Below are 15,055 nucleotides of genomic sequence, written 5' to 3' on the forward strand. Positions count from 1 at the left end.
TATGAGAGGGAGATAAAGAAAGGGGAAAGTCCCAGAGGCTTTCCTTCCAGCAGGGCTGTCTTTTTGTAAAAATGGGATGACCTCTCTCCTTGGAGAAATGGGGATTTGCACTGCTTGGAAATTGCATAAGTTCCTTGGAAGAAAGTTTGCTCAAACGGATATTTAGACATCCTGGCTGAAGAGGGAGATTTGCTTGAGTTTGGAGCCAAGGCTTTCAAATCCAGCAATGCAAAACATACTGGTCATAACAGAAACAGTCACTTTTGGGACAGGCTTCCAAAGCACTATGGCTTTACTATTATTCAGCAATGTTCCTTGTATTTTCCTGGGGCATGTGTTGAGACGTTCTCAGAGTGTAATCCCTATGAATAGTGTATGCAATGTCATGCTGAAGTTCAGTTCTTCAGCTGCAATAAGCTACTTGAATCACCTGCTATGCATTGAATAATCAGACTCTCATTCTCGTAAGTGTTCTGTTCTGTTCTGTTCTACTGAAGGGCTGAAGCAGAGGGCACTTCACTTAGCATGTACACCTCCAGAAAGAAAACCTCTCATGCATTTGGATCTGTGTGGTTCTCTTGCCATCATCTGAATTCCTATTCACTCTTTTACCAGTCAGATGTGTCCACCTCCTCACTCTTACTAGCATACTCTATACCTGTGGTTGCCTGAACAGCTAGGGGTGCCAGCCACCAGATGCCCGCATAGCTATCACTCTCCCTATAGCGTTTCCTGCCTGCGATCCTGCTTTTTTGGCAGATTATTTTAGGGCTTGCAGAATCTGAAGGCGTCTCTCTAACAAATTTAGGGTTAATGCAATGCCTCCACAGCTCGGTAGCAATAAAGTTGTTTGTTGCTACCTGTTGCAATTGACTCTTGGCTTTTCCACCAAGATTTCTGAAACTCTTGCAGATTTCTCTCACAATGGGCGCAGCTAACAATCTGCTGGTGCTTTCATTAGTTCCCTGAACCTACTGACTTTTGGAACCCGGAGCTCATTGCTTCCCCCTGAATTGCTCAGTGTTCAGTGTACCCTCTATTTCAGTCACAGAGGAGTACCTGCATTATAAAATAAACATACACACAGAGCTAACTGCAGCCCTGCCATTCATTTCCAGTCCTAATGTGTCTGGCTTCCTGCTTGGTCTCAGAAATAAAAGCAAAAGTTTGGGGGGGAAATGAAAGTCCTTCTGGTGTAGTTTTATTTAAGTGTTAGAGCCCAGAAGGCCTTTATTCTGTACAGGTGTCCAATACAACATAAAAAAACAAAACAAAAAAACCCATCAGAATAATAGCACCTAAATGCTTTTTCATCTTTATCCTTAACTGACAAATTCAATCCTCAGTATATCAATTGCATCTCCCCATTAATGTTAATAGCAATTGCACGCAGTCATCCAACTTGTTAATTTTCAGTCTGCCCAGAGGGACAGTAAATATAAAGTCAAAGGAAAAATACACCCAGACCTGAAGTACCTCTGTGTAAACTTGAAAGTGTTTCTTGCTCACCAATAGAATTTGGTCCAACAAGAGATACTATAATCTTTCCCATCTTGTTTTGCTAATATCTTGGGGAAAACACAGCTACAACAACTGACCAGTAAGTGGTATTTTAGCTCTTTTATCGCACAATAATAACTACAAGGGAAAGGCCCACAGAGACAGCTTCAGGCTACAGGAATCTTTTCCTGAATGTCATCATATTGGTTGAGTAACTCCACTATTCCTTTACAGTAAGTTGTTAGTCACTGGCATAGGTTCTTGGAGGTTTGTTCATCACCTTTTACAAATATATTAGAAACAAGAGAAGACCAAGGACAGGGTAGGGCCATTGCTCAGTGAGGAGGGAGAAACAGTAACGGGGAACTTGGAAATGGCAGAGATGCTTAATGACTTCTTTGTTTCGGTCTTCACAGAGAAGTCTGAAGGAATGCCTGACATAGTGAATGCTGGTGGAAAAGGGGTAGAGTTAGTTTTTGAAATAAAAAAAGAACAAGTTAAAAACCATTTGGAAAAATTAGATATCTGCAAGTCACCAGGGCCTGATGAAATGCATCCTAGAATCCTCAAGGAGCTGATAGAAGAGGTAGCTGAGCCGTTAGCTCTCATTTTTGGAAAGTCATGGGAGACAAGAGAGATTCCAGAAGACTGGAAGAGGGCAAATATAGTGCCCATCTACAAAAAGGGGAATAAGAACAACCCAGGAAATTACAGGCCAGTCAGCTTAACTTCTGTGCCAGGAAAGGTAATGGAGCAGGTAGTTAAGGAAGTCATCTGCAAGCACTTGGAAGGTAGTAGAGTGATAGGGAACAGCCAGCATGGTTTTGTAAAAAAACAAATCATGTCAAACCAACCTGATAGCTTTTTTTGACACGATAACGAGACTCGTAGATAAGGGAGAAGCAGTGGATGTGGTATACCTAGACTTCAGTAAAGCATTTGATACGGTCTCGCATAATATTCTTATCGACAAACTAGGCAAGTCCAACTTCAATGGGGCTGCAATAAGGTGGGTGCATAACTGGCTGGCTAATCGTACCCAGAGAGTAGTTGTTAATGGTGCTCAATCCTGCTGGAAAAGCATAACAAGTGGGGTTCCGCAGGGGTCTGTTTTGGGACCAGTTCTGTTCAATATCTTCATTAATGATTTGGATATTGGCATAGAAAGTACGCTTATTAAGTTTGCAGATGATACCAAGCGGGGAGGGGGTTGCAACTACCTTGGAGGATAGGGTCATAATTCAGAATGATCTAGATAAATTGGAGAAATTGTCTGAAGTAAACAGGATGAAGTTTAATAAAGATAAATGTAAGGTGCTGCACTTAGGAAGGAATAATCTGTTTCACACATACAGAATGGGAAAAGACTGTCTGGGAAGGAGTACAGCAGAAAGGGATCTAGGGGTTCTAGTAGATCACAAGTTAAATGTGAGTCAACAGTGTGATGCTGTTGCAAAAAATGCAAACATGATTCTGGGATGCATTAGCAGGTGTGTTGTGAACAAGACAAGAGAAATCATTCTACCGCTCTACTCTGCGCTGGTTAGGCCCTAGCTGGAATATTGTGTCCAGTTCTGGGCACCCCAATTCAAGAAAGATGTGGAGAAATTAGAGAAGGTCCAGAGAAGAGCAACTAGAATGATAAAAGGTCTGGAGAACATGACTTATGAAGAAAGGCTGAAAGAATTGGGCTTGTTTAGCTTGGAAAAAAGAAGATTGAGGGGGGACATGATAGCGGTTTTCAGATACCTTAAAGGATGTCATAAGGAGGGAGAAAACTTGTTCTTCTTGGCCTCTGAGGAGAGAACAAGAGGCAATGGACTTAAGCTGCAGCAAGGGAAGTTTAGGTTGGACATTAGGAAAAAGTTTCTGTCAGGGTGGTCAAGTACTGGAATAAGTTGCCAAGGGAGGTTGTGGAATCTCCCTTGCTGGAGATATTTAAGAACAGATTAGATAGATGTCTATCAGGGATGGTGTAGATAGTGGTCGGTCCTGCCGTCGGGGCAGGGGACTGGACTCGATGGCCTCTCGAGGCCCCTTCCAGTCCTAGTGTTCTATGATTCTATGATTTTTGAGACAGTAATGCAGTTTCTACACTGAGCAGACATGGGCCAACACAGAGTGGTTGGATTTTTTCAAGCCTCATGTGACATATAGCATTTTGTAGATAGTGGCAGTTTGCTTAATTGTTAGTGTGTTTTGGTTTTCTGAGAAGTTGGGGGAGAGCGAGCACACAGGGGCTCTTTATGGGTCTCATATGCCACACACTATGCTCTCATCTGATGTTTCCTGCCTGCCGAGATGGAAAGGGGACAGTCCTCTTATCTCTCCTTCTCCTTTGCCCTGAGCCTTGGATACTTGGAGGGATTCCAGCAAAGTCATATCACCCACTGCTTCACATCTGCACACACAAGTCTATAGACATACCCACCAACCCAGGAACCAATAAAATGATAGTATTGGTTCAGCAGTGAGCTAACAAGCAAGGTTTTATGTGAGATATTAGCTGGCAGAGGGCATCCTAAAGCTTACATTTTAAATGTGTTTTGTATATTGGGTAGCAGGGAAAGGCAAATAGTGAGCTTTCTCTGCAGTGTCTTATCACCAGTACACAATAAGAGGCTTTAGATGAACTGAAACAGGTGAGTGGTGTCTCAAGGCAAAGGTTACTAATTTAGATAAAGCAGCACAGAACTGCATGTGATTAACCCTATACCTAGGTGTTTGAACAACTGGCACCGCCTACTTTTTTTGTCTGCAGGTCATCATAGAAAATGATAACGTAATGTCCACAACAGTCGTGTGTGAGAGAAAGGACTAGAACCGACTCCATGTGCATGGCACACCAATAACCTCACATGGCTTTCTTCTATAACTGTGATCTTTACAGTGGGCTTGGATTTTAGAACCAGAGAGGGGTTTCCATTTGTTGAACCAGTGATGGAAGAGAGCAAAGTGGAGTGGGGAATTGGAAGAGTTTGTTACTAGTTATCTTGGAGTATTTGCCCTGTCAGTTACTTTTTGTTCTTTTCCCCCTCGCCCATAGTGTTCGCAGGCAGACAACAAACCGGCCCCCACCAGCTGGAGGAAGACCTAAACCACAGCCAAAACCCAAGCCTCAGGTACCACAGTGCCGAGCACTGTATGCCTATGATGCTCAGGACACAGATGAACTCAGCTTTAATGCCAATGACATAATTGATATAATCAAAGAAGGTAGGTAAAGAAGTTGATGTGGATTTTCTTTGAAATGTCCTTTGTTCACAAATTCGCCCACAAACCCCAGAGTACACTGTCATTGTTAATATAGTGTTTTCAGAGTCAACCTCATGGACATTTTCCTGAAGAATGACTCCTGCATTTCTTGAGGCAGTAGGAGTCCTGCCCCTGCGGTAGTCCAGAGAAAGGGAAACCTTCACACTTCTGGCTGTAAGCCTTGTACAATAATAAGCATGAATGTGCCTGCCCTGGACTGCTTACATGAAGATAAGGAATGTAGCATTCACAGTCCAGTGCCTCCCCATAGCCTCTCATTGCATGTAACCATAACAGCTTAAAGCACAGCAGCTGAAAAACAACAAAATGACGCAGGTCCAGCCCACCACCTAATGAATGAGGCCCTGCAGTGTCTCCTGAAATCTAGCAAATCTAAACTGTCATAGCCCCTTGTGTTCAAGCTCCAAGAAGTAGGCGCTGATTTGCTCATGGAAAGGTTTTGCCAGGCCATGCAAAATGGACATAAAGCAAAGATGGCTAAAAGAGAAATACAGATTCATGAAACCTCATTGTTCACTCTGTTCTCTGTGTATCACAGATCCCTCAGGCTGGTGGACCGGCAGACTACGAGGGAAGCAAGGACTATTCCCCAACAATTATGTGACCAAGATGTGACAATATTAAGGTGGCTTTGTTAAATGAAGGATGGTGTAACACTAATGATTAAATAGGATGCTTTCCCCTCCCTTTCACTCCTATGAGAACAAAGTGCAGTTCTTCCCCATGGCCTTTAATTCTTAGCAGCATCTTCACTAGTGAAGTTGTATACAACCAAGGAGTCGCTGAGTTTACTCTCCATAAGCAAGCGTGCAGATCTGTGCCTCAGATACATGTGTGGAAGTAAAGAAAAGGGATTTTATTTATTATATTTAAACCTGTTTCCAGTGCAGAGTGAATGAAGAGGTGTTTAATCCTTACAGTTTTCCTGAAACTGCACAGTACTTTGCAGTTGGGGATCAGGGACTTTGGAAAGGTTGTATTTAAACAAGTGCCTTTAGTTTTTATATATAAAATGAAAGTGGCATTAATGCACATTTCCCATGATGCAGCTCAAGCTGGAGATTGTTAGAATGCTGCTGTGTGTCACAAAGATTTAGGATTGGTGATGGTATATTTAAATATTTCTGTACAGATGTGTAATGGCGCTGGTTTAGTGTTTGTCAGTATAGACTCCAAAAGGCACTGCAAAAAAGGAAAAAAAAAGTACTGTATGCTATACAATGATTTATATGAGAATATGGCTGGCCCATGTTAGGTTTATGTTTAATGCTGTATCTGTTACAGGAAGCAACTCTTTCTCCTGAGCTGTACATTTATAGGAGCAGATCATATAATGTATATAAAAAAAATCAAATATGGTAGAAACATGTATGAATGTATAATGTAGTATTCACTGTACTTATCCATACTAAAGTAGTTTTATTAGATATTTTGTGCCAGGTACTACTTATATGCACTATTCTTGACAAAACCAGTGTTAGTGCTTTTATGCCCAATTGTGCCTCCCAGACCATTTAAAAATGACTTGCTTACCATGCACAGCTCAGCATCCATTCTTTTTTCTCCTTACTCTCCCTTCCTCCCTCAATAAAGCACAGGAACCAAAGAGCTGACTTGATTTATTAAATGATGTTTCTGCTTTCCAGGTACTCATGCAAGCAACTCTTTCCAGAATGAATAAGACTCTAATGCATGGAGTTTCAGAAGGAAGCAGTGGGGTCTGCAAGTGTATTTAGAAAAGGCTTTAGACTGAAGAAGTTTTGGTCTCCCACAGTGCAGGAAAGCACTCATTCCAGCCCCAGGACTAGGAGCGCTTCTTGGGCACGTTTTCCTGTCTTCTGTTGAAGCTTCTCTAAGTTCAAGAAGCTAGATTAAGAGTATTTCCTGCATCATAGTTAACTCAAACCACCAGCCTCTTTTCTCTAGACTGCTGCTCTTCCACCAGCACAGTGCCTATTCTTAGCCACTTTAGGCAACACTGCAAAAGTTATCAAATGGATTTTTAAAGTTAGTCTTCTGAAGTGTAAATTTGGGTTGAGGTCTGCACTGAACCTAAACTGCCCAATACCATTCTCTCCCCACAGTTCACACTGGAGAGTATGTAGATTAAGAGCCCACGTAGGTATGCTGAATGCTGTACAGAGACAGCCCCATGGATGCATATAGCTTAGCACCACTATTTACAAATTTAAAGTCAAATATGAGATGGCCCCTGAGAATGGCAAATAAAGGAAAGCCAGAAAGAGAGCTGACCTATTTACTATAAAGCACAGGTGAAAGTATGACTTGAAAAAAATCTATTTTAGCAAAGTGGTAGAGTCTAACTTCAGGATTAAGGACTAATTCATATTGGTAACAAAGCAAAAAAGTTGGTTAGGAGGAATTTGGGGAAGACGACAATTTTGATGAACCCCATGTATGCAGCTCTGCATAGAGGTCAAAAGGACCTGGGGCAGAGAGTAAAATTGCAATAAGGAATTACAATTTTAAACAAATTAAATAAAATGGAAGGGTTAGCCTATGGCTCTCCCCCCTTAAGGTATTAGAATTTGTGTAACACCTAATAAAGAGAGCATGGGTTTGTGACTAGGGCTCCTAGTCACTCCAGTGATACAGATAAAGGTGAGTTCAGGCACCCTTGCAGCATGGAGTAGAAGGGCTGTCCCTAAAACATTCTTTAGCATTACCATTAATGCACTAGAGGAGGCAAATGCCCTTTTTACACAAGCTATCCAATATAACAATAAGTCATTAAAACTGTCCCCCAGGGCAGCTGAACTCAGTTGTACAAGAGATAGTTGAATTAAGGGGCAGGGGGTAAATCCCTGACCATTTGCCACTCACTTTATTTGTGCACTTTCACCCATGCTGAGTATGCAATACAAATATACAATCCCACTGATGTCTGAGAAAAAAATTGCCCCCTACCCAATATCTGCTATGGAGACTGATGCCCACATATTGCTGATTTATAACACTAGCACTTAGAATAGGGACCTATTCAGGAATAGCCATTAAAATTTCCTCACATGAAAAGCAGCTCTGGTTAATGGAAGGAACCCATTTAAAAATCTAACATTCCCCAACAGCAAGAGCTGCTCTTGCCTAGAGGCAGAACTGCAGCCAAGCCCTGGAAGGCAGGCAACAGATGCATATGCACAGCTGTCATGCCACAACCATATGGCCATTCCAGATGCAAATACAGAGATGTAACAAAGCCTTCCTTTTGAATACAAACTTATGAGAGGTCACATCCCTAAAATATCAGAGTTCTGGTCTCCCAGAGTGCAGGAAAGCACTCATTCTAGCCCCAGGACTAGGAATGCTCCTTGGGCAAGTCTCCTTGTCCTCTGTTAACTATGATGCAGGACTTAGGGAAGCTTTAAGAACTCAAACCACAAGCCTGTTTTCTCTTGATTGCTGCTCTTCCACCAGCACCAATTATAGCAAGCTACTAATAATTCAATTCACATCACTTTTGGCAGATCGTTTTAGTGATTTTAGGGGCTGTTTCCTATTATTTTGCTGCTGCTAGAGCAAGAACAGATGGACTTTGTGCCATTTAAGTGTCACCTACCCAGACTGAGGATTTTCCATGAGGGAGGTAGTTCACCCCTCAAGAATCATGGTCTAAGCATAAGAGGTACAGTGAATATACATCTTGGTTCTGCAGACCTCCACTTATGCTGTAACCAGGCATGGTTAACTGCTTACAGCAATGTAGGTAATTAGGGGACTTGACAGGAACCACCTGCAGGATGTGCAAAGATGTGGGTACTGGACAGGAGTGTGTGTTTTCATGCATTACTTTAAAATCTGCAGCTGTCCCAAATGGGGTAGTCTTCTCCCCAGGAAAAGCTACAGTGCTAGTTGAGTGGCAGTCAGTTTGACAGTCATGTTTACCAGACTTGTGCAAATTACAGACTCCAGTTGCCTTTGTTTCAGTTAGACTACTAGTACAAGAACCACCTCAAGTCTATACAAACTGTACTAATCAAGTGCAGTTAGCAGAATAATCTAGAGTGCTTAATACCCAGGAAGAGGGTGTTTTTTTTTTTTTTTGTTTTTTTTAAAAAAAAGGAGCTTTATTTATAGATAGAGAAGACTTAGGGCCAATTTAAAATTTGCTTTCAGAGTGAAGCAGAGGTGTCTGTCCTGAAGATTGAACGGCTATGTACAAAAGCAGCAGTTCTGCCTCAACAGGCATATGTTGACAAAGTGCACAGAGCAGGAATGTCCACCTTGGGTTATCCCGTGAGAGATGAAGCTAGGTCTCTAATCATTTTGGAGTTCAGTTGAGGAATGGTGCTGATCCTCATGAGTTTGCTGCTTGCATACTTGTTCCTTATGGCCTGCAAGAATTAGAGATGGGCAAGATGTACATATTGTTTGTTTTGTGCCACTAGTAAAAGAGTGTGATTGCTACCTCTAACATGAAGCAAGTTCCTGAGCTCTCTCTAAAATTTGGTAAAAACGGGTAGGTACTTTAACCACTTTACACTAGAGCAGAGTATTACTAAAACTGAGACAATATAGAGGTAGCACATTTCTTAATATTTCAAGTACAATGTAGCTATTCAGCCTTAGTGTATACTTACAGTGTACTTAGTTAAATTGTCATTTACTTTTACCACATTCTTGGCCATATGTTGCATAATTAGCATAAGACTGTCTTCGGTATACCCCGTGTAGTACTGCTGCTTTACACCCTGCAACAAACAAGACTAGTCAGAACCCAGACATTACAGTGCCAACTTCAACTGAAGCTCAGCCCTATGCAGCTTAGGCCAGAATCATCCTTAATATTTAGCAGCATCCAGCTGAATAAGAAATCCTTAGCACCACATTCCATTAATGTTGAGGCTACAGTAAACTTTCACTTAAGTATTTTTAGTTTGCACTGAGCAGGTTCAACTGGCAAGAAAGTCAGCCTATGCTTACACTTCCAGCCTCTGTGGCATAGAGCAATTTCAGATGCATCACCTGGAACAGTGAGACTGATTCAGAAGAGTTTGAGCTCTGCCCTATCATTCTTAACATGTGCATCATAATCCAGGTGTAAAAGCTTGTCACCTGAGAGCCACAGGTTGATATCTACTTTGGACTAATCATCTCAATAAAATGTTTACCACATTGCTTACTGTGGTATCTTGATACTATTGCCTAGATGTTATCTTTCCCTAAATCATTCAAGAGCTAATTCTACGTAAAAAAGATTAGATAATTAACTGGTTGGCATTCAACATGCTAGGCATTTTTTGTAATATCCTAAACACATTGCTTTCAGAAGTCATGACCAAAACACTATTTCACTGACTAAATAGTCAAGCCTAATTGTATTCAGTGACCCTTGGAAGTGGTATTTTGAAATAGATTTTGCAATGCAAGGGAAAATGGCTAAGCTGGCTTGTCCTGCCATTGTTGTTCCTAAGGTTGCTTAGCTAGTAGGGGCCTTTGTGCCATGTGGCACTGAGACAATGTATTATATCACTCCAACTACTGATAGACCTTAATACTCCAATCTTTAAGAGCATCAAGATGCAAACAGCTATTTTTGCATAGTTAATTGTGTGAGTGCAGCCTACACACCCCACAAGTTTAACTGCAGTCTAGTCTGTGGCCTAGTTTACATCATAATGGCAACTCACCCATTTCCCTTGCCCAAGAACTTTTCGGGACAAGCATAAGGCAGCAGCTGCTATCTCTGAAGGATGATGGTGTACCATATCATAGTCTACCAGTGTCAGCTCCATCAGGTACTTTGCTAGTGTATGTTGCTCAGCATCAGCCTGTCAGATTAACAGTTGGTTATTAAATGAAGTGACAAATTTCATGAACTAGGACCACCATCAAGATGGTTCAGGTTTCAGTCTGTGTCCTTCCTCTTATTTGGAGAAGAGTTGTTGCTGAGCCCTCTCCCCTCAAGTTTTAGTTGCAAACACTTTATGTAGTTAATGGTAGTTTGGTCCAGATTCTCTTAAATCTTCCTTCAGGAGAAAAGACCCATTTAACAGGTTAGCAAGACTCACCATTTGCTCTCTCCCAAATGTACATATATGTTGCTGTTTTCCCTCACACCATAAAAAAGTTGAACTAGTTTTGCTCATTAAGTTCCTGCAGCACAATACTAGCTTAACAGTCCTAGAAAAGGAGAACTACTCAGCCTGAAACACCAGAGTAAGGTGACAGACAAGACACCTAAGTTTGATATTAAAAAGGTAATTGTTTTACCAATTCAAAGAACAGAAATTACTGGCCAAGTTAAAAAATTCTCTTGAAGTTCTCACTATCCTTGTCTACAATTTACTGCAGGAAGGTGACACCACATTACAACCAGGAGGCCTGTAAAAAGTTACTGCAGAATTGTCTCAAGGTAACTCATGAACTATTGTTGTTATGGGGCAGAGGGATTCAGTATGGCTTAGTCCCTTTTCCCACCAAGAAGGGGTATTAGGCTATAAGCACAGCCCACCCACCACAAAGTCTCCTTCCAACACCCCAGTTTGTTTTGTGCATGTGAGCTTCCTATAGCTCACTGTGCTTTAAAGCACAGGGTAGGATCACACTGCCTAAATGAAGTCTTTAAATGGGAGCCCTGACTTGATATTAATGCATCATAAGCAGGGGGATCTTAAGATAGTTACATGCAGTACAAACCTCTCCAGCTTTTGAAGCTCTTCTCAAGAAGTGCAGTGGCAAAGGGCGTCCCAAGTCAAAATTCAGCTCCTTTAGAATCATCATTTCCATCTCTCTGATCTGAGTGCTGGAGTAGGCATTGTCAGTGATGTAGACAAAATCCGCAATATCAGGAGAAAATATCTCCTCATACTTTGAGGCAAGAAGCAACGCTGTAACCCCAGCCAGCTGAAGCTTCTTACGGCATACTGGATGAATCTGAAGTAGCAGGAAGTTAGAGAACTGTTTAATCTTCATGATTTGTTGCCACCAGGAAATACAAGATGGTTTCAATTTAATAAGTCAGTGCATTTATTTAATTTTTCAGCATGAAAGCTACATCTAAATTTAGTCTTAGGATGTATGTGTGCCCCTAAAACAAGTTGTGTTAGAACACCCCTTCTAACTCCATTTTAATTTAAGATTAGCTAGCTTTTCATGGAATATCTATAACCCAAAGTGTATAAACGTAACAGTTGAGTTAATGAGTCTCTTCACACATGCACAGGTTTATGATTCCAGGCACTTACTTGTAAGAAGCGATCCATAACAGCAACACACATATACAGTGTTTCCTGCAAGAGCTGAAATCTTGAGTGGACCTGAACCAACCAGTCAACCAGAATTGCACGCATGCGCCCATTGATCTCCTTCCCATCAAGGTAGTGTTGGCGTACTGACTGCTGCAGCTGTTAGAGAGAGACCCCTATAAAATAGACTGAAAACTTAAGTTTGTTAAAATGTGTAGTACTTAGGCATCCATACCTCAAGCTGCCTCAAATACAAATAAATATCCTTTACATAGTCACTACAGAGTTGAGGGTTTTCCCAATCATCAGCATCAATATCCTCTATGTTGTTAAGTAGCACATCAGAGAAAGCTTGGCATAGGTCCTCTTCTTTCATGGATACATCCATAGGGGTTGGAGACAGAATCTAGTAAACAGATTAAGTTTATAGTCTCTGATTGCCATACACAAAGTCTACCATCTCATTTTAAGACAGCTTCTTCCCACTCCTCTCCCCCATGAGCTGTTTACCTATAATACAAACGAGGCAAGCTTACACCAGAATATTTGATCCCAAAGGCCTTTACTCACTCAGATACATATCACCTGACAAGTGCATTTGCAAGTCCCAGCAGGATAGTGTTAACTGTCACATTGCAGAACAGATGCTACCGTGAGCCACTACTAGACTGAAGCCAGAAATTAATCCTTAAGATTAATATAGATATTAATCCAGAAGATGAATCTGACTCTGAATTGTTGAAGTTCAGGACTGAAAGAGTCTAGAGTGGAGGACCTGAGATTAGAAACTGGAGAGTGGCATAAAAATTACTATTTCTTACCTTTAGAACAGGATCTTCTTTTAGTGTTAAATTCACTGTAGCTGGGGGTTTAGGTTGTGCACTTATATTTGCAGGCTTAGTAGCTCCTTTTGTAATTTTTACAGGTACTTTGAAGCCATCTGTTTTCTACCAGTGGAAAGAAAAAAAACAGTTATAGAGCTAACAAGTTGTTTTTCTGACTACTAGAAGAGAACAAAAGCTTTACCTTGGCTGCATGTGTTCCCCTGGTTGTAACTCTATTCCCAATCTCTTCCAAAGCAGTCCTTTTGTTAGTCACTTGACTTTTGGCTTTGTTGTTAAGTCCTGTCATGGCATTCTCCACCCCTCTAGGAACCTGCAAGGGAAAGCAGTAAGGTTTAGAATGAGAGCTAAATCTTTCTTAGCAGAATTAGTTAGTTCTAATTACTATTTAAAGTCACCCACCACCATAGTATCTGGGCACCCTCGCTAACACTACATGCTAGTACACCATGGTGTGTTTCACAACATACAATAAAACTCAGCAGGATGAAGAGGTGAATACAGGAGAATTAGATTAGATGCATTATAGAAGTGCTATGAAATTGATTGATCCTGGAAGTTAAAGATCATCCAAACCTTGTCCCTCCTCACTGGAAGGATGCCTTTTAGGCATCAGTTTTAGAATGCTCACCTGTGGCTTAGCTATTTACTGTGTCCACCCAATTGTAACTAAAGCTGAATTACCATGGAAGTGATCCAGTGACCAGACTGGTTTGTCTTATGTAATCACCTAGAGAAGGAATTATTGCTTTATGCCTTTCACATGGCATGGTAAAACACACTGCTGCCTTTCAGTGTTATTTTTGTACACGCTGTATTTCAGAGCTTTTAAAGTACTTCTCTACCCAGATTTAGATAGGATGCCTGAGCCCTGAACTGTCTTACTGAAGTCCAACTCTTTTTACCCTAAGTTAGAATCTTCCATAAGGATTATAGCTTTCAAAAAGAGGAGAGAGTTCATGGAAACGGGGGAAGTGGGGGAGCGCTAACAGCTATGTATGCACAAGCCTTTGAGAAACCTTACTTAACTTGAAAAAAAAATTCAGTGATCACAATGCAAAGTTAAATTTTACCCCTTAGATCCGCAGGGCTTGCCCATGTTTGAGACTTCGCAACAGTTTCCATTAGAAAACAGGAGGCTGATGGAGTCAACTGTATTTACATAATTCCATAGCCCCGAGTACAGGAAAAATGGGGGGAGGGGGCATTTCCCTTGCCGGAAACTCCCTGTGCTTGTCCAGATCAAGCTCCGTTTCCGAGCAGCTATCTCGGCTACCACCGAGAACTCATGCCCACAACAGCTGCTCTGGCCAGCAGCGGTTTCCTGCCCGACAGGCACAGCTGAGCTCGGTACCCGAGCGATTGCCCCAGGAAATCACTCAAGCGCCAGTCTTGTCCACTCCTCAGCTTCAGTCCCCTCACCAGTATGGAAGTTCCCACCACGAGACGCAGCGAAGCCGGGAAAAGCTCTTCCACCGACCGGCCCGCAGCCCGCTCGGACCGGCCCGCACACTGGGGCCAAGGGCAGAGCGAACTCAGCCCACGCCCCGCTCCCAGAGCCGCCACCACCTACCGCCCTTGCTGCGCGGAGGGACCCTAAAGGGCTCTGTCTGCGGGGTCTCCCCACACGCTCGCCGGAGCGCAGCGATGGCCCAACCCCCGCAGCCAGCTCAGCCCCAGAGCTGCCATAGCAGCGTCGCTTTCTACGGTCTCCTGCTTGTGGCTGAGCGTCACTAGCCCCACGCCTTCCGCCGCCACAGAAGCAGCGCTCACCGCGGCACGGCGGACCAGCGCCATAACGGCCGTAGCTCTCAAAAGCAACTCCAACCGCGACCACCCCCAGACGTAGCTACCATCAACCTCGGAGAGCGCGCCGCCCTCCCCTTCAAATAGCGCGCCGCCTGGGTCCCCATTGGGCAGCTTCGTACGATGCACGCATCTGATTGGTCCGCTTTTGGGCTCCGCCCCATGTGTTGCTGTGGCGATGACCCTTGCCAGGGAAGGGGAAACCGGCCTGGATCTCGGTTACAAGTGAGAGTTCTCGCGAGTCTCTGGCCTGGCGCAAAGGCGCTTGGGAGGCGAAATCACCTAGGGTTGAGGCTGCGGCCGGGCGGCAAGTGTTGAGGAGAGGTAGTGCCGGCAGGGCCTGGAGCTGCTCTCTCCTGCCTTCCTGCGAGGCCGTCGCCTGTGGCATCGCTACAGCTCCTACCGCCGCTAGGGTGTGGCGGCGCC

At 42.9% G+C, this 15,055-nt stretch overlaps 2 protein-coding genes across 3 annotated transcripts in view; one reads left to right on the forward strand and one right to left on the reverse strand.

Moving 5' to 3' along the window:
• MYO1E (myosin IE) overlaps positions 1-5,444 on the forward strand; it is a 161,916-nt gene extending 156,472 nt beyond the window's left edge. For both annotated transcript variants that reach the window (XM_075006785.1, XM_075006787.1), the window contains 2 exons: positions 4,547-4,716; positions 5,315-5,444. In XM_075006785.1, coding sequence (XP_074862886.1) covers positions 4,547-4,716; positions 5,315-5,391 — 247 coding nt within the window. In that variant the 3' untranslated portion in view covers positions 5,392-5,444. The remainder of the gene's footprint in view (positions 1-4,546; positions 4,717-5,314) is intronic.
• Positions 5,445-8,909: 3,465 nt separating this feature from the next.
• On the reverse strand, positions 8,910-14,711 carry CCNB2 (cyclin B2). The gene is made up of 9 exons (XM_075006795.1): positions 14,597-14,711; positions 13,008-13,136; positions 12,803-12,928; positions 12,217-12,387; positions 11,982-12,140; positions 11,434-11,670; positions 10,425-10,565; positions 9,375-9,485; positions 8,910-9,128 (listed from the first exon to the last, which is right to left on the reverse strand). Exons 1-9 carry the CDS (start codon positions 14,618-14,620, stop codon positions 9,024-9,026), a joined length of 1,203 nt encoding a protein of 400 aa, XP_074862896.1. The 5' UTR covers positions 14,621-14,711; the 3' UTR covers positions 8,910-9,023.
• Positions 14,712-15,055: the final 344 nt, after the last annotated feature.

This window comes from Carettochelys insculpta, chromosome 12, assembly GCF_033958435.1.
Source record: "Carettochelys insculpta isolate YL-2023 chromosome 12, ASM3395843v1, whole genome shotgun sequence".
Lineage (NCBI taxonomy): Eukaryota > Metazoa > Chordata > Testudines > Carettochelyidae > Carettochelys > Carettochelys insculpta.

Bases quoted from the DNA above. Each gene is read 5' to 3' on its own strand.
- CCNB2 (XM_075006795.1), bottom strand. From the start codon at position 14,620: ATGGCGCTGGTCCGCCGTGCCGCG. The intron at 12,388-12,802 runs GTAAGAAATAGT...TCTGTTTACTAG, and splicing joins AAGAAGATCCTGTTCTAAAG to ATTCTGTCTCCAACCCCTAT. The intron at 9,129-9,374 runs GTAAGTATACAC...TAATTCTTGCAG, and splicing joins ACAATTTAACTAAGTACACT to GCCATAAGGAACAAGTATGC.